We start from the raw sequence: 26421 nt of genomic DNA, 5'->3' as shown, positions 1-26421 counted from the left end.
TTTGAAGAATGGAATCAATCAGATTTGCTCCTTGAATTTAGCCCTTTCTTTTTATTACTATTTTTATCAGAGTCTTTATTTATTTTTGTGGTTTGAATATCACATTTCTTTGTAGACAATTCCAAAATCTACATCTGTAGTCATTTCAAGATTGTACATAAACCCACCACAGCACTTAACGCAAAAAGAATCTTACATAGTATAAGTACTTAATAAAACTAGTGCACAATTTAACTGTGAATCTGTAGCATCAGAAAAAAAACCTTTCCTTCTAAAAGCTAGTTAAAATTGATTTTTTATATAGCAAAACACACATGGTAAAGAGCTACATTTCAATATCATAGCTTTTGGGAAATTGTAGTGGGTTTCAAGAAAAAAATAAAATTAGGGGCGCCTGGGTGGCACAGTGGTTAAGTGTCTGCCTTCGCTCAGGGCGTGATCCCGGCGTTCTGAGATCGAGCCCCACATCAAGCTCCTCCGCTATGAGCCTGCTTCCTCCTCTCCCACTCCCCCTGCTTGTGTTCCCTCTCTCGCTAGCTGTCTCTATCTCTGTCGAATAAATAAATAAAATCTTTAAAAAAAAAGAAAAAAATAAAATTATATGTAAAATTTCTGTGGAAATAAGCAAATAAAAATACGTCCTGTTACATTCTATGTATTATGTGATTCCTATGTATATATACACAACATCCTATTATATATATGTAATAGGATATATATATAATAATTAAATAATATGAAATAAAAATATAATAGGCTATATATGATTACATAATAGATAATCATATAACAATTGGAACATTTACATTTAATGTTCTATGTGCTGTGGATAAGCACATATTTTATTACATATCAATTTTGTCACATATATATACACATATATAAATAAAATGGGATGTTGTATGTATACCAATAAAACATAGAATATTAAATGCAATTTTTCCAATTATCCCAGAATGTTAAACCTATATTTATATAAATTTAAATTAAATTTAAATTTATACAAAATTAAATTAAATTAGTATAAATTTAAATATAACATTTATATAAAGGTTAGAGAGATGATAGATACTTATGTAACAGAGTGCTTGGTGGAGTTTTCCTACTGTGAAAGTACTTTTTTCCTGTTGTTTCAGAGTTACAAGGATTTAAGTTTGCAGAACTTGCACAGAGATTTAGAGATTGTAAAATCGGTTTTGTGAACTTTAACTCATTTTCTAACTCAAGAGATTATAAACTGAGATCAGGAAACCGATGGCAATGCTTGTTTGGTAAGAGTTTGTCAGAGTCCCACAGTCTTCTCCTTTCTGCCCTTTTACTTTCTCCCCTAGGCTCAAAGTGACAAGACAGGAATTTGAGAGAGTAAGTGTGTGATTCTCCCTCTCCCATCAGCCAGGAGGGCTCACAAGAGATAACCAGTGTGGGACTGCCCAGAGAAAGGAATAAAACTGGAGAATTGCCAGAAAATGTGAACTGACCTAAAAGAAAGACCCGTGGTGTTACACTGCCTGAAGCCATGGATGAATTAAATAATCCCCTATAGGAAAAAGAACCCTTCCAGGGAGTTACAGGAAAAAGAATATATAAAAGACTACATTTAGACATCAAATCACAAAGGATAACCATAGATTTTTACCTCTAATATCTACCCTCCCCTCCTTCTTGATCCTGGCTGAGAGGAGCATGAAAAAGCAGTTAGTAAGTTGAAAAAGATGCATAGTAAGAAAAGAGGAATAACCCCATCCCCAATGCAGAATTATGGCATAATAAGGCACAAATTGTGCTGTCAAGCATGGCAGTTTGAAATTTTGAAGTGAAGACAGGACTGGAAATTTTAATATCTAAAAAAATGAGGCTGTTTGTTAATACATAGGATCTGACTAAGATTTCATCCAGCGAGCAGAGAAGAAGAATGCTACATAGCTTGTTTGAAAACTTCAGTATGAAAAAGAAATAAAGCTATTTTATAACTTCACTCTACTGTGTCCAACTTGTTCAATACACACTTTTTAAACAAATGATTTTCTTTTCATGTGATTTCAAATGTTTTATTTTTAAAAGAAAAATTATATTAATAAACTGGAAATTTCTTTTAATAATTACTGAGGATCTTCAACTTAAATATTTGCTTTTTAATTGTTGCTAAATGTTGTAATGTCAAAAATACATTTTAACAAAAGATAGGGCATAGCAAAATATGTATTTATGTATTAAATACAAAAGTATATAAAGTATAAAATATGGTTACGATAACGTGTAAGGATGACTCAAAAGAAATTTTATTTTCTTTATGATTGTTCTTTGAAAAATTGTGAAGTTAATTAGAAAAGATAAAATGAATTAAACAATTTAAAATACTTAGAATCATTAAATTGGTGATCTTGTAAAGGAAGATATAATTTTTTCTCTCCTTTCCTTATATAAAACACTATAATAGAAAAGCGTTTTGCTTTTAATTTACAAATCAATGTCAAGAAAAGCAAAACCAAAAATTCTTGCTATATATTTGTGTCACACTAATTTTTTTAGTCCAGTTTACACTGATAGCAGGGAGGAAGTACAGGGGTTTATATCTCATGAAAAATGAATGTGATCCTCAGACTCTATTTTTTCACCTATGTTCATTATACTCAGATAATGCCCACCTGTTTATAAAACTGTTAGAAGTTTAAATTGAAGAGTAAAGATGTCATTACTTATTTTTCTTCTTTGTAGTTTGGTTCTCTGATACAACACAATAAAAAAAAAAAAAGCAAATAATGGCAAAGAAGCCAAATAGATGGAGGAAAAAAATAACCTTTTATTTGAGAAAAATCACAAAAACCCTCCTTACTACAAATTTTTGAGAGTCATAATATTTTTATTTGTTAAAGTCCCATTAAATAAATAAACAAAAAAGGTCAGTTATTAAAATCAGGCAAAGATAAACATGACTTAAAACTCACTCTTATAGGGGACAGTGTTGGCAAGGATAATCTAAATTTTTAGCAATCTGAAATAAATTTTAGTTAATAATCACATACTCGTTCTTCAGCAGACTTAAACAAAAGCCTTCGGGTTGCTGACAGCTAACAAAATTGTCTGCCTTTATTTCTATCCTTTTTTTTTTTTTTTTTAAAAAGGACTTTAGAGCTGTGAACTGCCTGTCAGCCAGTTTGCAATAAAAATCCATCACTGTAGTACTGATAGTCCTTGGCATACTGTAGTACTACAACTGATAAAACTTTTAATGGTGTTGAACAGGAATAGGGTATTGGCAGACGAGAATGCACTGGAAATTACAATACTTCAGACCTTTGAGATGTTGGAGGATGGGTAATTATATGAACCACTAAATAGAATGACTGGTTCTTAGTGACATCAATACACTAGAGAAAAACAGAGAAGGATGAAAAAAATCAATCATTAACTTAAGGTCAAGTATGCTACCCAAGGGCTCCATGGCAGCATATAAATGAAATCTCCTCTTCTATTGTTGCGAGAGAGAAAAAGTGAGTATTGGGCCTAGTATATAACTATAAGGATAGCACAGCTCAAGATAAAGGTTGCATTCACAGCCCAAGCAAGTATTCTGTTGAACCCTAAAACTTATGATAATGACTTTAACCTGAATACATTCTCACAATGACCATTTGTTACATGAGAAAATATGAAGAATGCATCTAAAAATGAAGTTTTTACCTAAGTCTGGTTCACAGTAACTCCATGGGGTCCACAGACCTACCTCATGGAAATTTCCATGGGCCTTAAAAGTATAATTTGAATGAAGACTTGGTAGAGCCTTTACATTGGTTTCTTGGCCTTTATGGTAAGAGCTCTTAAGGAAGCTCAAGTGGAAGCCTATGAAATTATCCTCTTCCTACCCTCTTCAACTTTAGTCAACACAGTAAATCAAAACAATATTACAGACATCATCAAGATGGCAGACTAAGAGGTCTCACTCTGCCCCAGTACCAAAAAAACAAAACAAAACAAAACAACAAAACAAAACCATTTAGCAACTATCCACAAATGAAATTAGCTGTCAGAGAATGTTGGAATATATTTAAGAAGCTACAACATGCCACTAAAGCACAAAAAACAAGAATGGCCATATAGAAAAAGGAAGAAAACATTTTACCTGTGTCACCTCATTCCCCAGGCCAGCATAGCTCTGTGCCAAGAGGAATCCTCTCCATTATGAGTTCTCTGGTGGGTGTAAAGAAGAGCAGGTGACCTGAGCATCCTTCAACACTGAGGACCTCCACAGTATTTGCCAGTGTGGACTCACCTGTTGGAGACAACAGAGCCAACACTGCTGAGCTTCCCTGGAATTGGAGCCACTGTATGCCCCCAGAGCCAGAACCACCATAGCTCCCTGAGTACTGGCACATGGACACCTTGGACCCAGAGCCAAGGAGGGTAGAAAGCTTACTTAAAGAAATAATGACCAAAAACTTCCCAAGCATGGAGAAGAGAGATAGACATCAAGATTTGAGAAGCCCAAAGAACCACAAGAGGTCTATATCAAGACATATTGTGATTAAATTTTCAAGTTAAAGACAAAGATGGTTTTGAAAACAGCAACAGAAAAGCAATTTATCACACTAAAGATTATCAATGGATTTCTCAGTAGAAACCTTGCAGGCCAGGAGAGAGTAGAATGATATATTTGAGGTACTAAAAGAAAGAAACTGCCAATGACCATATCTGTCAGAATTATCCTTTAAAAATGAAAGGCTTTCTTAGACAATAAAAACTGAGAAAGTTCACCACCACTAGATATGCCTTAGAAGAACTGCTAAAGGGATTTCTTCAGATTGAAACAAAAGCATGCTAAACAGCAATGTGAAAGCACATGAAAGTATAACTCTTACTAGTAAAGGTAAATATACAGTCAAATACAGAATAAGGCAACATGGTAATGGTGGTATATAAATTCCTTCAAATCCTATATAAAAGTTAAAAAACAAAATTATCAAGAATAACTATAACCACAAAAAAATTATTAGGGGATACAAAATATAAGAAGTAAAAACTCTGACTACAAGTATACAAGGTAGGGAGTGGGATGAAACAGATTGTCTATGTGTTTGAAGTTAAGTTATCAAATTAAGAAATTAACTACAAGATATTTAGTGATACACAAAAGATAAAAAGAATCAAAACAAATCACTATGAAAATATCATCAAATAAGAAAGGATGACAAGAGTAAACAACTACCAGCAGACAGAAAACAATTAACAAAATGACAATAGTAAAGCCTCACTTATCGCTAATCACTTTCAATGTAAATGGATCAAACTCCCCAATAAAAAAAAAAAACATAGAATGGCTGAAGAGATCAAAATAAAACAAGAAACAGTAATACACTATGAGAGACTTACTTTAGATTTAAGGTCACACATAATAATAGACTTCAATATTCCATATTCAAAAGTGGATAGAGCATCCACGTACAAAATCAACAAAGAAAGAGCTGACTTGAACAACACTATAGACCAAATGGACCTAATAGACACATACACGGAACTTTCCGCCCAACAGGAGTAAAGTTTCTCAAACGCACAAGGAATATTCTTCAGGCTAGATCACACGATAGGTCACAAAAACATCTTAATAAATTTAAGATCAAAATCATCCCAAGTATATTTTTCAACAACAATGAAATGGAACTAGAAATTGATAACTAAAAGGAAAATGGAAAATTCACAAATATGTAGAAACTAAACAACATATTTCACCAACCATTGGGTCAAAGAAGAAATCAAAAGGCAATTTAAAAAAATATCTCAAGACAAATTTAAAAAAAAAATCACATACCAAACGTACAGGATGTAGCAAAAGCAGTCCTAAAAGGAATATTTATAGTGATAAATGCTTATATTAAAAAAGATTTCAAATTAACTTTTTACCTTTATATCTCAAGAAGACAAGAGATAACATGTGTTAGTGAAGATATGGAGAAAAATAAACCCTTATACAATGTTGATGGTAATATAAATTGGTTCAGCAGTATGGAATTTCCTCAAAACTGTTAAAAATAGAACTACCATATAATTAAGTAATTTCAATTCTGGGTATATACCCAAAAGAAGTGAAAATAAAATATTGAAAAGATATCTGTACTTCCATGTTTATTATAGCATTATTCACAATACCCAAAATATGGAAACAACCTGTATCTGCCAATGGATAAATAGGAAAGAAGATACATTATATATACAATAGAATATTTTCAGCCATGAGAAAGAAGAAAATACTGTCATTTGTGACATGGATGGACCTTGAGGACATTATGCTAAGAGAGATTAAGTCAGACAAAGACAAAAACTGTATGATATCATTTATATGTGAAATTTTAAAAAGCCAAACTCAGAGAACAAAGGTATTACACTTCTTGATTTCAAATTATATTATAAAGCTATCATAATCAAAACAGAAATAAATCCATACAGTTCTGGTTATTGATCTTCCACAAGAGTACCAAGAAACATACTGAGTAAAGGATAGTCTCATCAATGAATGATGTTAGGAAAACTAGATATCCATATGCAGAGCAATAAATGTGGACTCTTATCTCACATCATATACAAAAACCATCTGAAAATGGGTTAAAGGTTTAAAGATAAGACCTGAAACCATAAAACTCTTAGAAGAAAACAGAAATCTTCTTGACATTGCTCTAGGCAATGATTTCTTGGATATGACACCAAAAGCACGGGGAACAAAAGCAAAAATAGACAAGTGAGACTGCATCAAACTAAAAAGTTTCTGCAGTGCAGAAGAAACAACTGACGTAGCGAAAGGCAACCTACAGAATAGGAGAAAATATTCACAAACCATGTATCTGGATGAGGTTAATATATATCCAAAATATATAAGAAACACAACTCAGTAGGAAAGAAAAAAGAACTCAATTAAAAAATGAGAAAAGAACCTAAATAATCATCTCTCTCTCAAAAGAAGACATATAAATGACCAACAGGAATATGAAAAAGTGCTCAACATCACTAATTATCAGGAAAATGCAAATCAAAACCACAATGAGTTATCACTTTACACCGCTTAGAATGGCTATCATTAAAAAGACAAAAGGTAAGTATTGACAAAGATGTGGAGGAAAGAGAACACTTGCACACCGTAGAAATGTAAACTAAGTACAAGCATTATTGAACACAGTATAGAGTTTCCCCACAAAACTTAAAAATAGAATTACCATACAATCCAGCAATCTTGCTTCTGCATAGACAACTAAAGAAGTGGAACTATCTCCAAGAAATATCTGCATTCCCATGTTCATTGCAGCATTAATCACAAGTGTCAAGATATGGAAATAATTTAAAGGTCTATCCATGGATGAATGCATAAACAAAATGTCAATTGCTACAACATGGATGAAACTGAAGGACAGTATGTTAAGTGAAATAAGCCAGACATAGAAAGACAAATTTTGTAATATCTCATATGTGTAATCTAAAATAGCCAAACTCATAGGAGCAGAGAGTAAAATGTTGTTTACCAGGGGCTGGGGGTAGAGGAAATGAAGAGCTATTGCTCAAAGTTTCAGTTATGCAAAATGAGTAAATACTAGGGATTTAATGTACAACATGGTGACTAAAGTCAACAATACTGTATTGTATATTTGAAATTTGCTAAGAGGGTAGATATTAAGTGTTTTCACCACAAAAATTTTGTAACTATGTGCAATGATGAATATGGTAATTAGCTTGATTGTGGTGATAATTTCACTCTATTTACTTTTGAGATATACACCTTAAATATATACAATTTTTATTTTTCAATCACACCTCAACAAAACTGGAGAAAAAAATACTACATCCCTGGAAGAATGGCAGATAGTGCTACCTTCATAGACCTACTGCAGAATTCAGAGGTGGTGGTCCCATCACATTCCCATTTTAATTCATCAGTTTTGCCCTCACCAAATGAACAAACAAATAGATCCTGAAAGACTGGAGTTGACTGCTACAACGTGGACCAAGAAGTAGCTCTAATTATAACTGCTGTGCCAAGTGTGGTATTTTTTTTCTAAAGCATATTGAAATGGCATCAGGTACCTGATATGTAGCCATTGAGTAGCAAATGTATTCTTTTTCATCTCTATCAAGAAAAATCAGAAACATTACCCATTCATGTGTAATCAACAACAAATATACTTTTATATTTAGGTCTCATTTTTTATCTTTGTCTTTCTTTCTTAGTTTTATCCATCCTCATTCTTTCTGAACCTTTTCAACATTCTAGGTTTTCCTACCTTCGATCCATAGTGATAAATAATTTGGCTTTAATTGGTTTCATTGGCTCTTTTCTACTCTGAACATCCTGACCACCCCAAATCTAAAACTGGCTTTCTTTTAGCCACAATTCTAGTCAAACCACATTGATACCCATGGAGAGTATCCAGAGATCCAGAAAGATATTGTACTGTAATTTTTAGACCAGCTGATAGTGTCAAAAAAATAAAAAGAAGCCAAGGATTTTCTTCAGGTAAAACCTTATGAATGTAATGGAATCAACCCCTTGATCACCTTAGCATTGCTCTTGAGATAAGCATGTGTTCTTAACTTGTCAAAAAGACCTTCCATGATCTGTCCTCTCTTTCCTTTTCCTCAAATCACCTGTTCCCTCTCCCTTATCTCAAACTACCCTTCTTCCTCATTCAGTGATCCAACCACACCGGCTTTGTCCTAGTTACCAAATTTACTATATAATCCCTGCCAGTGGGTGGTATGTTGTTGAAGGCATCCCTCATTAAAATTTCGTGAACAAATTTCAAGTTCAATATTAATAGTATAATTTTCATTTTTAAAAGATATATTATCTTTAATACTTAACTCACTGAAGATATTTGGATTTACATATCTGGAAGAGATCAAATTTTATAATAATGATACTTCGTTGCTTAGGGAAAAAGCAAATATTCATTTCTTACTGTTTCATCACATGAAGGTGTGTGCATCTCAGCAAGTATAAAGCTTTTGAAGTCTTCACTGAAAACAAATTCTTGGAAACTCTGAGGTATGAAAGAGGCTGTTGACTCATTTTCTTCAATCAGATTTCTATATACCTTTGTTTGAGGTCGAGCTGAACCTTTCAATATTATATAAAATCCATCATTTCCAACCACTGAAACAAAACAAAACCAAAAAAGCTATAATGTTGACTTTATTTCCCAGGCTCTTTGATAGAGACATGACCTCAACACATATTACTTGCTTTGCTTTTAGTAGATTTCTTTTAATTTATGCAATTAGAACTCTAATGTAGCATTTAGGCATTCACAAATAATTTACTCAAATAAACAGAATAGCAAAAACATGTCTCCACATTCAGAAAATTCTTTTTTGACAATTATAATAATCAATCCTCTTATGGAACTGATAGATTCTAGAAAAAGAACCATGGTAACATATTACAATTAATAGATTTAAGACATTTTAAGAAAAATAGGATCAGAAAACTCCTTGAAGTTTTTAAGATGTTAACTCCCCCTCAAAAATGCAATTTTGCTTATTTTGTATAAGTAACTATATAATTATTAATTTTTATTTGTCTTTCCTCTGGATATGATGATGATTGCTCATAGAAGCTAGTTTAGAAAGGGAGATAATTATTAGGAAGAAGAGTTTTTTCCAGTATTTCTCCTACTCCACATTGTAACTCTCCACAACCTGTTGTCTAATTCCAATTCCTAAAGTTTAACTATGTTTCTGTAAGTCTGGTTGGTTTATTCAGTTGTGAGCATTTTGAATACAACTTAAATCTGTTCTAGTTCTTCTGAAGCCTGACCTTTTAAAGAAGCAGAGCATGGGGACTGGATGATGTCATTTTCCAATTGTTTACATTACTTTATAGGATTGGAGCAAATTATTCAAGTGCTGTGAGAACAGCTTTTCTTAAATTTTGCTTATTAGCTTGCTATAAATAGAAACTTTACAAATTGATTTTTAGGAACAATTGTGGGTTTGTTTGTTTTTTTATGCATAAGAGATGACAATTGCTTACCTTCTCTGCTTTTTTCTAAACGAGTGCTTTATTAATGGGTCTTTCTTTTTTTTTTTTAAAGATTTTATTTATTTATTCGACGGAGATAGAGACAGCCAGCGAGAGAGGGAACACAAGCAGGGGGAGTGGGAGAGGAAGAAGCAGGCTCATAGCGGAGGAGCCTGATGTGGGGCTCGATCCCATCACGCCGGGATCACGCCCTGAGCCGAAGGCAGACGCTTAACCGCTGTGCCACCCAGGCGCCCCAGTTAATGGGTCTTTATTGGTAACCATCTGTACACAGTGACTACAGGATAGTGATTTTCAGTCTTCTTTAAAGCAAGGGTCATGTTTGCTTGAATGCCTGAACTTAAAATAGAGTCCTTTCTGGATAGCATGATATCACTTCTTACTAAACATCTAATCTACAGTGAAGGCACTGTAGAAACATTGCTTTTAAATAGCTATCAGGTGAGCTATATGAGAACTACATTGTAGAAAGTACACTATAAAGGTAAAAGATAAGAAAATTTTGTTAAGAGTAGTAATGATTTTGACCAATTACCCATGCGAAAAAAGCAGTCGGGTGAAACGTGTATTCCGATAAATACAATTTGTATTCTGTTTTTGTATAGAGTTAACTGGCACTTCTTAGCATAGAATAAAACTTGTAGAAAGAGGTACATTGTGTGAAATTATTTTATTCCAAGGGCTGCCAGTTGCTTACCCAATATGAATAGTCTTTTCCTTTAGTAACAAAAGAACAATTTTATTGGGAGTCTGTGTCAATTTAAAAATTACATTTTGCCAATACTTTACATGTGTGGCCCTGAGACATGATTCTGATTAACGAAACAATGGGAGAACTTTTGCTTTCCAAATATGCATGTCACTCCTTCCTGGATACCTAGAACAAAGATACGATGTTGGAGCTAGAGAAGCATCTTGCAACTAAAAGGAACTGGCAAGGAGAACCTCAGGAAATTCACCCTGACACCTTTAAATCATCTTGTGACTTCTCATTATGTAACATAAATAAATCCTGAAATTTTTTAAACTAGTGTCTTTTAGTTCTCTATTACTCACAACTGAACACAACTGCTTTGAATATTGTTGTAATTTCACTTAACTCTAACCATAATATATGTTTGCCTTACTGATGGACATGACTTTTCTGTTGCTCTGAAGAAAACCTTCCTTTTCCTTCAGGGTTTGGCCTGGTGACAGTGAATTTGACTAAATAATCTCTATTTACAATGCATTAATTTTCACATTTACATTCAAAAAATATCTGTAATATTAAGGAGTTAATATTTAAGTCCTTTAGGAATTAAACTAATGGGGGAGTAGAATTTGAGATTCATGGAAAATATTTTGATCAGAAAATATTTTATCAACCCTCAGATTATAACTTACAAAAAATAAATCAAATTAAGCTATTCTGGCAGCTGCTAACTCCACTTATATACAAAGACAATGATTGTATTTGGGGTGCCTGGGTTGCTCAGTTGGTTAAGCATCTGCTTTTAGCTCAGGTCATGATCTCGAAGTCTTGGGATCAAGTCCCGTATCCTGCTCCTTGCTCAGCAGGGAGCTTGCTTCTCCCTCTGCCTGACTCTCTCCCTCTTTCTCTCTCTGTCAAACAAATAAAATCTTTTAAAAAAATGAATAATCAAAAAAAGTATGGAATATAATAGAATAATTAACAGAAAATTCTCAGAATTCAAGTAACATCTGAAATTGGCCCGCAAATATATAGATAAATGATATACACACAATTCAATAAGTCTAGAGAAAAAAATGCAATAGAGTTAAGCTCTCAAATAACAATTGAAATATTACTTAAAAATCACAAAGGGTGTTAAAATTATGAATTGTAACAAAAATATATTTATTAGAAATGTAAGATAAATATAAGCTTTTGAAATTCCTAAGCAATGAGAAGGAGCCTGTAACATATGCTCTTAATTCATATTTTCAAAATACACAAAATTACATTATATAACTTTTTAGAGAAAAAAGCACTCCAAGCATCTAAGAAAAATCTGACTATAAAAATTAAAACAATACAGATCGAAATGGCATTAAATCTTGATTCCCAGGCCTTGCAAAAGTAAAAGAATTCAATAAAATCAAATTGTTTAAGAAGAAGTTTCATACTATTATTTATCTAGCCAACCTCCATGACATGAAAAGGCAAAAAAAAAAAAAAAAAAAAAAAAAAAAAACACAGAAAACAAACCCAAAACATATATTTTCATAAGGACTTGAAGAAATTTCCTAGTGCAGGACAGACCTTGTGTCTTAAAGTATCTTTTAACCACACTTGAATAAGCTGAACAAAAGCCATTCAAAAGGAATTGAGAATACTAATAAGGGAAAGTTTACTCATTTTGGTACTGACTTTCCAAAAGGTGAAAGGCCAAATACAAAGTTTGATTAAAGCAAACATGTTTGCGAATTCCCGGCCAAGAATCTCCTGCTCTCTGGTTCAGCTAAAATCAACCATTCTGAAAGTATTTAAATGCTTCAAAGAACTATAATTGGAGGAATAAAGTAATATTGTCACCTGGATAATTTTTACTTGGCCTATAAAATGAGTTTAAGTGTTATCTATTTACCAGGGAACCCTCTGCTGACCTCTGCCTTGCTCCCATCCATCCTAATTAATGCCCCTCCTCTGTGATCTTTTTTCACAGAATTTCTGTCATGACACTGCATTTGCAGTGTCTGCCAACAGATTCTAACCTCTCGGAAAAGGATATCTAACTTTGATCTCAGTCCCTCCAGCCCAGAGCACACTGCCTGGATTACTCTAGGCATTTAGCAAATACTCGAATGAATGAAAACTTAATTAATGATCCTTATTGCATTTTTCTCCAAAGAATCTTATAAAACATTTGGGGAACAACTCGTTTTTTTTTTTCCTTAGAATTCTGTCTATTGAGATATAAGATAAAATTCCTTGATGGCCTATTTTCTTCTCAGTCCATTAGGTGGGAACTTAGGAAAATACCAGAAAGTTATCTGACTTTTAAGCCAGGTGGTTTGATTCATGGAATCCTCATTATAAGGTTTAAATGGTCCCAGAGATAACGTAACAAAAGCAATGAATAACCTTTTCACAACTTTTATTATATTAAAATATCTTTGGAGATAGGATTTTGCTCTTTGGGGCAATTTTTCTTCCCATAAGGTACCAGGAGAAGTTATTTGAAGCCTATGTCTCATAACCTTTTTTTGAATACTGCTATAACCTGTGGAAGATAATCTACAAATAATACTGGATATTTATTTTAAGATTTTTTTCAAAAAACTCAAATAAATAAATCTAGAGCTAAGTGGAAGGGATGAAGAGAAATTTATTTCATTTTATTTTGGGCACTGACCTTCCACTGGAATAGTATTAATACTGACACTTCCTGTCAAATATTTGTAGAGATTTCATAAAGGGAGAATTTATAATTTCATAAATTATTGGTGATTGTTTTTAATAACCTTAAAACTTATTACTTGATATTTTTACATAGTTCTTCTAACAAAACAAAACAAAAAAACACTGAGAAAATTCCGTATTTCAAATTGCTTGTTCATACCCATAACATGCATATTAAGACCAAGCCCCAGGCACCTGGGTGGCTCAGTCTATTAAGCGTCTGCCTTCAGCTCAGGTCATGATCCCAGGATCCTGAGCAGGCAGAGGGAGAAGCACGCTTCCCGCTGAGCAAGGAGCCTGATGTGGAACTGGATCCCAGGATTCTGGGATCATGACCTGAGCCGAAGGCAGACACTTAACTGACTGAGCCACCCAGGCATCCCTACGATATTGTTTTAGAAGTTAGTGAAGAAATAGAATGAGGGAAAATTGGGTAAGAAGAAAAAAGATGGAGGCAGGAATATATTAAATTACAAAGCAAAATCTGTAAAATGCTATATATTTGCGAGGAGACAGTACTGGGTCAATGGACAATTTTTACTCCATTTTCCTAACTTTAAATTTTTTTAAATATAATCAGTTACCTGATTTAGCAACTACAAGAGATTTTTTAAAATGACTTGACTGGAAGTCTCAATACCACTGAAGATATTCCTCCCAGGAGTTCTCAAAAAAAGAAAACAATGTATTGTAAACAACTAAATTTTTCACAAAACACATTATTTAAAATATCTTGTACCAGGTTATAACAAGAGATTATTTCTAAGGATTTAAAAATCATTTCTACATGGGAAGATCAAAAAGGATGGCATCATGGTATATGACCGTGGGATTCACTTGTATAATCCAAAGTAAGTGTTACTTTATCTGATAGAATGAGTGAATGACATGTATTTTCAGACTATCATTCAACAATAATTACTGTGTTCTTAGACAAATTTTGAATCAATACCATGTATTCAAGAATGCATTGGTTGGAAATTACCTACTACTGATTAATGAATACATTCACTTGTCAAATATTTACTGAGTGACTATTTTGTCCAAGCACTGCAGGTGAGGCCATATTTCAGATTAAGAAGCTAAGTGCGTTAGAGTCAGCACTGTTTTTGCGTGAGGTGAGGAGAGAGGATAGCTTGGAAAGCTGAAGAACTTGAGGACAAGTCATGCCTGAAGAAAGTGTTATGGTTATCTATGCCTAGAGGCATGCAGGTGGTAAATTAAGAATTTTTTACCTCTAAAAATAAATGAACACATCTACAACACACAAAGAATATGTTTTTCCTGACTCAAATTACATAAAATTGAACATTTTAAAGTAGTTATCAAAGGCTTTCTGGTCTATTAAAACAAAGAAAAAAAGTCTCAGTTAAGTTTTTAAAAAATACCTTTTCTTAAATACAACTTTCAAGTAGATTTTCTACTATTTTCTGGTTTTAAAATATATCCCTGGATAGCAGGGTGAAGTTTTTGTTCATGGTTGTTAATAAAAATCAATTAATCTTGAAATAAATCTATATAATTCATAGTTTGAACTTTAGAATTATTGGCTTATCCAAAGTCATTTTTTCTAATAATAATTAAATACCACGAAGAGTTGTCTATTAATGCCACTATTTCTATTGTCTCCAAAGAATAATTTGTTATAAATCACTTCATACATTAACATTTAAAGATCCTTTCGCTATACATTAAATATGATTAAAAATTTCTAGTTTAAAATATATCAACAATTTTTATGAAACATCATTTACCCCAATTATATTCTAGCTTAAATCTTAATTAAAGTATATAATGACTCAAAATATTTTTTTCTGAAATTTTCACTGTGATTCCTAATGTTAAGCTAAAACACATTCTAATCCTAAATGTATAAATTGTAGTAAATTTTTAAATTTCATGGGAAAAAATTATGGATATAAAACTGAGTGATGATTTGACTCATTTCCTCTACAAAACACAAAGCTGGGGGCCAATACATCACTTAAGTAACTTTTATTATTTTACATCTTCTAACTTCTGGCTTATGAAAACTAAATACCATTATCTTCCCTATAATCACATTTTTCAATGTTCTAAGTTTTAAAATAAACATTTCTATATTATTTTCCTTTACTACTAAAAAAACCATCTTAATCATCTTGTCAGTGTCACTTTTACAAAATGTCACATTATATTCTATAGACATTCAAAAGACAAAAATTTACATTAAACATTAAATCCAGGCCAGTGCCATGAAAAGGACATAGCACATCAAGAACCATTCTGATAGTAGATAACTGCATCACCATGCAGAACTGTTTTCACACTAGAAAAGATCATAAAAGGAAGACTGCTTTCTATGATGCATCATGTGAGCAGACATTCTAGATTATCCATAAAAGAAGTGTTATCAGTTAATGTTACATACCGCTTTGGGGAAGGCTTATTGATGATATGCATTTAAAAACGGTTTCTTGATATTGTAGAATTGCAGGAGTTTAATTACTTAAGGAATTTATTTTATTTTATTTTACTTTAATTTTACTTTGTGTTTTGCTTAAAGAGCCAGCAAAGGGTGTAAGAGAAAAAAGGTTGGCTTCAGGTTCAAAAGCCCTGGTTCAGGGACCCCTGTGTGGCTCAGTCGTTTAGCGTCTGCCTTCGGGTCAGGGCCTAATCCCAGGATCCTGGGACTGAGCCCCGCATTGGGCTCCCTGCTCCGCTGGGAAGCCTGTTTCTTCCTCTCTCACTCCCCCTGCTTGTGTTCCCTCTCTCGCTGGCTGTCTCTCTCTCTGCCAAATAAAGAAATAAAATCTGAAAGAAAGAAAGAAAGAAAGAAAGAAAGAAAGAAAGAAAGAAAGAAAGAAAGAAAGAGAAAGAAAGAAAGAAAGAAAGAAAGAAAGAAAGAAAGAAAGAAAGAAAGAAAGAAAGAAAGAAAGAAAGAAAGAAAAAGAAAGAAAGAAAGAAAGAAAGAGAAAGCAAGCCAGCCCTGGTTCAACCCTTCACTAAACTAGGAAAGTTGAATTTCAGTCTTCAAACAAAAGAAAAGTATAAATCTATAAAGCTACAAAGCTAAGATATATCTCTCAAATAATTAATGGTGGTAGAATGAATTTATGCATCATGAAACATTGTTACTCTAATATAAGCTTTTTTTTAAAAACCTAATAAGAAAGTTTCTTTCTCCTATGGCAGTATTCCCCCAGGTATGCTGCACAGAGCTGCTTCCTGAGGTGGGGAAAGAAAACTCAGGGTTAACTTGTTTCCAAAGTCATTTAGTGTCTATATAGTGTCCAACAGGAAATATTCAGTGCAGGCTGGCATTTTGAAGTCTGAATTCTCACACGTCTATTTCCTCAGAAAACTCATTTGTTTGTTTGTTCTTTTCATTTTTAATGTTAAACATTTATTAAGGTTTATTGACTTCAAATTTCAGGATCTCCAGGTGCTGGCACGTATTAAGGTATTAGTAGTCTCCGGTGATTTCTAATTGTTTAAAAAAAAATACTTTAAAAAATAGTTTATAGCTTATAGTCACAGAAAGAATGAAATACATGATACAATGTGGATGAACCACAAAAAAAACATGTGAAGTGAAAGAAGTACACAAAAAGTCACACATTGTATAATGCTATTCATATGATTTTTCCAAAATAGGTAAATCCACAGAGAAAGAAAACAGGGTAGCATGAAGCCTGATGCATGGCTCAATCTCACGATGCTGAGGTCATGACCTGAGCCGCGGAAACCAAGAGTCCCATGCTTAAAGGACTGAGCCACCCAGGTGCTTCTTACCTCCAGTTTTAAAATGACTTACTGAGATAACATTCAAATTCCATGAAACTCACTCTTTTTAAAATATACAATCCATTAGGGTTTTTTTTAGTATTTTCAAAGAGATGTACAATCAGCATCATAATCTAATGTTAGAATATTTTCATTATCCCCAAAGGGAGTCAGCAGTCATGCCTCACGCCCCATTCCCCCAAGTTCCTGGCAACCACTAACTGTTATCTCAAATGAATTTGCCTATTCCAGAAATTTCATATCAATGAAATTATAAATATGCATTTTTTTTGTAACTAGCTTCTTTCATTTAGCATAATGTTTTCAAGAGTCATCCAGATTGTAGCATGTATCAGTACTTTATTCCCTAGTATTGCCAAATAAAATTCCATTATGAGGATATAGCACATTTTAAAAAATTCATTCATCTTTTGATGGAAATTTGGGCTGTTTCCATTTTGGGGCTATTGTGAATAAATCTTCTATGGACATTTGTATACAAGTTTGAATAAATGTATGTTTCCATTTATCAGGTATATCTGAGTAGAACTGCTGGGTCAAATGCTAACTTTATGTTTAACATTCGAGGAGCTGTCAAAATAGTTTCCAAAGTGTCTTCACCATTGCACTATCCCATCATAAATGCGTGAGAGTTTCAATTTGCCTACATCTTAAACAACACTTATTATTGTCTATTTTTTATATTTAAATCATCCATTTGTGTATGGAATGGTATATAATTGTGGTTTTGATTTATAATCTTCTAATGACTAATGATATTGGGCATTTTATTATGCTTATTGGCCATTTGTATATCATTTGAAATGTACCTGTTCAGATAGTTTGCTCATTTTTCAATTTGGTTAATTGCCATTTTATTATTGAGCTGTAAGAGTTCCTCATAATCTGGATATGAGTCTTTAATCAGATATATGATTTGCAAAAACTTTCTCCCATTCCAAGGGTTGCATTTCCATCTTTCTTGATTGTGCTCATTGGAGTTCAAAATTTTAAATTTTTATAAAATCCAAATTATCTAGTTTCTCTTTTGTCATTTGTGCTTTCTGTGTTTAAGAAAGCCAAGCTTAATGCATGGTCACAAAGATTAATTTGTAAATTTCCTGTAAGAGTTTTGTAGTTTTGTTCTTACATTTAGGTCTTTGATCCATTTTAGATTAATAATTATATATGGTGTGAGTTAAAGGTCTAACTTCATTCTTTACCATGTGGATGGATATATAGATATGCCAGCACCAGTTGCTGAAAAAATTATCTTTTCTGGAATTGAATTTTCTTGAACTCTTGTTGCAAATCAATTGAGCATGAAATTAAAGCTTTATTTCTGCACTTTCAATTTTATTCCATTAATCTCTACGTCTATCTTTGTGCCAGTATTATACTGCCTTGAAATTGTAGGTTTGTAATAAGTTTCAAAATCAGACGTGTGTGTCCTCCAGCTTTGTCATTTGTTTCTAAAACAGTTGCTTTTCAGGGCCCTCTAAATTTCCATATGAATTTCAGCATCAGCTTACCAACCCCTACAAAAAGAGAGCTGGTATTTTCATTAGAGATTGTGTTAAAACTGTAAAACAATTTAGGTGTATTACCATCTAAACAATATTAGGTCTTTTGATCTATGAACATTGGAGGTCTTTCTATTTATTTATACTTCATCTATTCCTAAATAGGTTATGTTTTTGAGGCTACTATAAATGGAATTACTTTCTTAATTTTATTTTCAGATTGTTTGTTGCTCCTTTAAATATTTGGTAGACTTCAATATGAAGCCATCTGGGTCTGCGCTTTTCTTTGTGGCATATTTTTAATTACTAGTTAAATGTATTTATTTGATATAGATCTATTCAGATAGATCTACTTCTTCTTGAACCAGTTTTGATAGTTTGTATCATTTTAGAAATTTGTTCATTATATCTAACGTATATACTTTTTGGCATACAGTTATTCAATGTATTCCCTTATAATCTTTTTTTTTTTTATTTTTATAAGGTTAATAACGATGTTCATTCTTTCATTGCTGATTTTAGTAACTGGAATGTTCTTGATAAATCTAGATAAATGTCTATTTTGTTGTTCTTTGCTAAGAACATAGTTTCAGTTTTGATTTTCTCTATTGTTTTAATATTCTTTATTCCACTTATGTCCATTATAATATTTATTATTTCTTTCCTTCTCTGCTTGTTTTGGGATTAGTGTTTGTTATATACAGGCTCTATGAATGGGCCTATTCCTGGAAGCCACCAGATAGGTCAAATCACTTGGATGGAACTTTTAAGAGGGATGCAAACCTATCCTGCCAACTCCAGTGCCTGTTAGTCTGCTGGTTTTTACAGCTACCATAACTGCAAGGCTGCTGCTTTTCAGGTTACTGCAGAGCTAAGTTACAGTGAGATGGGAAGAGGCAAAGTCAAAATGTTGTAAAACTCACTCTTCTTACCAAGATTCCACTATTTTTTTTGGAATAAACACACCTGGATTGCTGTAGGTCTTTTCCAGAGTTCTGAAAAAGTTGATATTGACAGTTTTGCCAGTCTGTTCATTCCATTTATGGATTTTTGGAGGTCCTTAGCCTGCCATTCCAAAAGTGCTTCTCTGGTTTATTTATTTTTGCAGCTGTTTGTTTTAACATCCATTTTCCATGAACACTCTTTAGGAAATGTCATCCTAAAACACTGAAGAAAATGTTACTTTCAAAAGTCCCATTGCCTTTCAAATATTAAATTAACAGTGTCATTTTTTTCAGTTCTTATCTTGCATGTTGACATAGCAAGGCATTCTATGCATGTATTATCTGACCACTCTATCTGCATTACCTTGTCCAGCTTACTTAATATCTCGGTCTCTCAAGTTCCTCTTTTGTAAAATGAGGATTATAACCACACGTCATAGAATTTTGAAAATTTGCATATAACTACTATGCAAGGTAGTACTTAAAAATTATTTAGAGTAGTCCCAGATCAATGAATATTATATAAAATGTATAATTATTCTATGAAAAATTGTACTGATAGGGATTGCCTTAAATTTGTGGATTGCTTTGGGTACTATAGACATTTTAACAATATTTGTTGTTCCAATCCATGAGCATGGAATGTCTTTCCATTTTTTTATGTTGTCTTCAATTTCTTTTATCAGTATTTTATAGTTTTTAGAGAACAAGTATTTCACCTGTTTGGTTAAGTTTATTTGTAGATATTTTATTGTTTTTGGTGCGATTATAAGTGAGCTTATATTCTTAACTTCTCTTCCTGCTGCTTCATTATTAGTGTATAAAAATGCAATGATTTCCACACATTGATTTGGTATCCTGCAACTTTACTGAAATCATTTATCAGTTCTAGCAGTTTTTTGGTGGAGTCTTTAGAGTTTCCTACTTATAACATCATGTGACCTGCAAATAGTAAAAGTTTTACTTCTTTCTCACCAATTTGGATGCCTTTTATTTCTTGTTGTTGTCTAACTGCTATGGCTAGGACTTCCAATAATATGTTGAATGAAAGTGGTGAGAGTAGGTATCCTTCTCTTGTTCCAGACCTTACGGGAAAAGCTCTCAGTTTTGCACCATTGAGTATGATGTTGGAGGTGGGTTTTTCATATAAGGCCTTTATTATGTTGAGGTACATTCCCTCTAGACCTACTTTGCAGAGAGTTCTTATCATAAATGGGTATTGTACTTTGTCAAATGCTTTTTATGCATCTATTGAAATGGTCAAGTTTCTTTTTTTCTTTTTAATCCTTTCTGTTCTTGATGCAATGCATCACTTTAATTGTTTTGTGAATATTGAACCACCTTTGCATCTCAGGAATAAATCTCACTTGATCATGATGAATGATTTTTTAATGTATTGTTAAGTTCAGTTTGCAAATAGTTTGTTGAGGATTTTTGCATCTATATTCATCAGAGATATTGGCCTGTAGTTCTCTTTTTTTGTGATGTCTTTATCTGGTTTTGGCATCACAGGGATATTGGCCTCATAAAATGAATTTGGAAGTTTTCCTTCCTCTTTAATTTTTGGGAATAGTTTGAAAAGAATAGGCATTAACCCTTCTTTAAATATCTGGTAGAATTCACCTGGGGAGCCATCTGGTCCTGGACTTTTTTTTTTTTTTTTTTTTGCGGGGGGAGTTTTTTGATTACCAATTCAATTTCACTGCTGGTAATAGATCTGTTTAAATTTTCTGTTTCTTCTTAGCTTCAGTCTTGGTAGATTATGTTTCTAGGAATTTATCCATTTCTTCTAGGTTGTCCAATTTGTTGGCATATAGGTTTTCATAATATTCTGTTATTCCTGTTTGTATTTCTGTGGTGTTGATGGTTTTTTTCTCCTCTTTCATTAGTAATTTTGTTTATTTGGGTCCTCTCTCTGTCTCTCTCCCTCTCTTTTGGTTAGTCTGGCTAGAGGTTTATCAATTTCTCCAAAGAAGACATACAAAACAGCAAAAGACACATGAAAAGATGCTCAACATCACTCATCATCAGGGAAATGCTAATCAAGAACAATGAGGTATCACCCCACACCTGTTGGAATGGCTAAAATAAAAAACACCAGAAACAACAATTGTTGGTGAGGATGTGGAGAAAAAGGAACCCTCTCGCAATGTTGGTGGGAATGGAAACTGGTGCAATTTTCACTGTGCACAAGAGTATGGATATTCCTCAAAAAGTTAAATTAGAACTACTCTCTGAAACAGTAATTGCACTTCTTGGTAGTTACTCAAAAATTACAAAAACACGAATTCAAAGGGATACAAGCACCCCTATGTTTATTGCAGCATTATTTATAATAGCCAAACTATGGAAGCAACCTAACTGTCCAATGATGAATGGATAAGGAAGATAGTGTAATATATGTATACACACACACACACACATACACACACACAATGGAAAGTTATTCAGCCATAAAAAAAAGAATGAAATCTTGCCATTTGGAACAACATGGATAGAGCTAGAGAGTACAATGCTAACCAAAATAAGTCAGTCAGAGAAAGACAAATATCATATGATCTCACTCGCAGAATTTAAGAAACAAAACAAACAAGCAAAGGAAAAGAAAGAGAGAGAGGCAAACCAAGAAACAGACTTTTAACTATAGAGAACAAACTGATGGTTACCAAAGGGCAGGTAGGTGGGAGGATAGGTTCAATGGTGATGGGGATTAAGGAATGCGCTTGTTGTGATGAGCACTTGGTGATGTTTGGGATTGTTGAATTACAATTATGGAATTTTCTAATATAACACTGTATTTTAACTAATTGGAATTAACACAAAAACTTAAAAAAATAAAACAATGAAAAAACAAAATACATAATTATTATTATCATCATTTAAAAATTTCTAGCCCTTCCTTATTCCTGTGCTTTACTTTTTCATAGAACATATCTCCTGAAATTATGTTTTAATTTGCTATTTGTTTATTTCCTGTTTTCTCACACTAGAAAATATGTTCCAGAGATAGTCACATGCAAACACTCAATAAATGGTTGTTAATTAAATTAATTTATGTTTATATTACTTCAGGAAACAGAAACCAGTTCTATGTAATTTTCCTTCCTAAGCATTTAGCACAATACAACATTGCCTTTTTTGCACATATAACAAAAGTTCATAAAAAGCTTTATTTAAAAATAACTCCTCATAATTTGACAAAGCTGTCTACTCTTCTGAGATATGGCAATCCAAGAATTAGTCTAGAGAGGCTAAAAAATATTAGTTATATTCTGATTATTTTCTCATTAAAATCAGGTAGATTTTTTAAAAATATATAAATTTCTAGATACTAAGGAATGCAATTATATAAAGAAACCTGAAAAGAAGTTGTTTTGTTTCTGTTTTTGTTTTTTTAAAGATTTATTTATTTATGTTAGAGAGAAAACACACACATGAGCGAGGGGAGGGGCAGAGAAAGAGGAAAAGAGTCTTAAGCAGACTCTGCATTGAGCACAGAGCCCAATGTGGGGCTCAATCTCATGACCCTGAGATCATGAACTAGGCTGAAACCATGAGTTGGCCAGCATAACCCACTGAGCCACCCAGGCACCCCAGTCGTTTTTTTATTAATTGAAAATATTCCAATAACAGAAGTGGAGAAAGTTATGCAAATGGAGCTTCTATACCGGTATTACTTACTAATACTCCTGTATCAAATGCTCAGAGCAAGAATTTGTTGTGCTTGGGTGGCACACATTCTGATCAGGTGTTGAATAATTCTAACATCATCTCTGGTTATAAGTTTCACTATTGAGAAAGTAAGATTCCATGGCAACATTAGAGAAATAAATATCATGGCAAGGATTTCTAGTATGGTTAAGTGATTGAAGAGTTTTTGCTTTTGTTTGCATTAATTTTCTCAAAGCCTCACAATCATCTCTTGGCTAGGGAAAGACAGAAATGGAACTGGGTCCTCACAATGCAGATAAAGACTGAAAAAGGTTTCTGGCCAGATTTCAAGGACAAATCTGCATGAATCACAGGGAATACCACCTTAGTTGCAGTGAAAGTATATCCATACTTTAGGATCAATGCATGTTCTTCAGGGCATGTTTGCCTTTAAGAGAACCTTAATCTTTATGATAGGCCTAAATATTTGCCTATTTCTATTACAAGAGCATATTATTTGAATTATGGTTAATTTACTTATGGAAAAGATGCCCACTAAATTTATGAGATATGGCTACTGTGTTTTTATATGTTATATGAAATTTAAACCACCACAGAAAAGAAAGTCTATACAGGCTAAAGAAATGTTAAAATTTAGTGACATAAAAATATTTTTCAGCATTAAAAATAAATACAAGTTTATTTAAATGAAGAACTATAGTGTTTTTAAGATATAACCTCATAAAAGGTGGGAGTAAAATGAAAGAAATAAAAGAGAAATAATTCCATAAGACTTAATGGACTTCAAAAAGAAAACAGTAAAGATGATAAAGATATAAGAGAAAAAATCCCTTATAGTAATTATTTCATGGAAATCTATCAATGTTAATATAAGGGTAGACAGTAATAAAATTTTGATCTGGGATCTAATTCCATGTTAGCCACTAAACTGAATTCTGAAGTAAGTTAATTCTCCTAGCTTTCATGAGCTTTAGGTTGCCAATCATAAAAATGCCTGCTGCTCAGGCCATAATGTAAGAGATCCAATGGAAAACTCTTGAAATCACTTGAATTAAGTAACATACATCTTTGGCAATATATCTATTAGCATACAGAGAGTGATTATTATACACAATATATAGCTTATACAGTATTTTTATTACAGCAATATAGGTAATATTTAGACAAAGTAATATTAACATAGAAAATAAATAATATGGTATATAAGTAATCTTATTATAGTAATTATGTTGTAGTACCATTTTCACTGAGATATGTATATGTGTTAGCCAGTACTTAAAATCATAATATTGTTATCCTGTTAATATTCTATTGTTTAAGAAAGCTGAGTGAGAGGCCTAGTGAGTAATGGGGATTTTAGGAAGCTGCCTTAAATAACAAAACTCCAAAGAACCTGCCAGAAGAGACCAGAAGATACAAACAGCTATGTGGAAGTGCAGGAGGGAAACCAAAGCCTCAGCCACAGATTGGAGTCAGCAGCCTGGTGATGAGGGGCTACTAGGGGGAATACTTTAAATAAGAGCAGAGGGGGTGAAAGGCACACGTGAGTAAATAAAGAGAGAAAGACACTTGGTTGCACCTGTTTTTTAAGTTGGATGAATGAAGAGATTTACAAAGGTCATATATTTAATGAGCTGACTGCTTTGATAGTGAAACAGATCTGGACTGTCTGAATCAGATGTCTTAAAAACTCAAGAGAAGGATTTTCACACAGGTATATGTAAAGACAGAGACTTCTACATTTTTTATAAAGTGTTTGAAAATATGCTCTATTGAAATATGAATTGAAAAGCCTTATTTAATATGAAAGATCAAATTAAAGTTGATATATATTTGTCAAGGAATGAAAGTTCACATTTTAATAGTCAATCACCCAAGTTATAAGGTACCATCAGAATACAGTTTTTGCTTCCAATTGTAATTTTAAAACCTTTTTGAAAAAAACAAATATGTAGTTACAAAACACTAATCCATGAATATACCTTTATTGTGAAAACAACACAAATATATGTAGAAGAAAGAGTTAATTCTTCACTATCCCTCAATTCTTCTCCCCTCCACCAAAGTAACAGTTTTTAATATACATATTTTGGTCTGCTTTTCTGGATCTACTTCAGGTTTTCATAAATATGTGAAAATATAACCATATTATTTATATAACTCCACAATTGCTCTATTTTTATCTACTGTCTTTAATAAGTTTCCATGTCAATATACAGAGAGATCTACCTCATTCTTCTTAACAACAGCCTAGAATTTCATTGAATACAGGTATCATAAGGTAGTCTGTCTTTTACTCCACAGAAGAGATGTATCACATTGTAATCTATCTTCTATTAAAGGTCATCTAAGTTGTTTCCACATTTTTACCATAATAAATATAATTTCAGGGATTTATGATAAAAACAAATTAATTTTTAAATTATTATCCTCAAGTTAATGCAAAGCAAGTTGAATGTTCTTTCTTGCCTTTCAAAATCATTTTATCCTTTGCAAAACTCCTATGATTTAATTTTCACTGCTTGATGTCAGATTAAATGAAACTAATTATAAGAGATGACCACTGGGGGAAAAGTCTTGAAATATGTCAACAGACAGATGACATATTTCAAGAGACACATGTTCTCTGAAATTACAGTTAGATTTTTAAGTCATGATCCTGATGAACCACTTTATAAAAACAGTGGCATAATGGACAGAGAATTAGTTGAAGTGTGTTTGAAATTCAATTCTAATCAGGAATATTCTACATGATATTTTATGCCTTAGGGTTCTTAATTGTGAATAATAATAATAATATCTACTTTTATTTGTGTCTATGATGAATAAATAAGGACTATCCCCTGACATAAAGAATATATTAAATTAACTTAATTCTGCTTTTCTAATAGGTATTTGACAAATGCAAAAATGGTGTTGAATTCTGTTGGGCTAGGTGTGTGTGTGACTCTGTGTGTGTGTATATTTTTATACCCCTCAAAAATTACAATATAAAATACTTCTATTAATGTATCCAATGTATCCTTGGTAAAGGGACTAGAAATTTAAAATTGGGAAACCAAAATCTGTCTGGAGAGGTTTTGTGCCAATACC

At 32.6% G+C, this 26421-nt stretch overlaps 1 protein-coding gene across 1 annotated transcript in view; it reads right to left on the bottom strand.

Annotated features, from left to right (window-relative positions):
- CNBD1 (cyclic nucleotide binding domain containing 1) overlaps positions 1-26421 on the bottom strand; it is a 439889-nt gene that overhangs the window by 199694 nt on the left and 213774 nt on the right. Inside the window, exon 6 of the mRNA XM_057308075.1 lies at positions 8937-9130. Coding sequence (XP_057164058.1) covers positions 8937-9130 — 194 coding nt within the window. The remainder of the gene's footprint in view (positions 1-8936; positions 9131-26421) is intronic.

Source organism: Ursus arctos, unplaced genomic scaffold (genome assembly GCF_023065955.2).
Source record: "Ursus arctos isolate Adak ecotype North America unplaced genomic scaffold, UrsArc2.0 scaffold_6, whole genome shotgun sequence".
In the NCBI taxonomy this organism is placed as follows: Eukaryota; Metazoa; Chordata; class Mammalia; order Carnivora; family Ursidae; genus Ursus; species Ursus arctos.
Note: the sequence above shows the minus strand (reverse complement) of the source record. Positions and strands in the feature narration are given on the sequence as shown.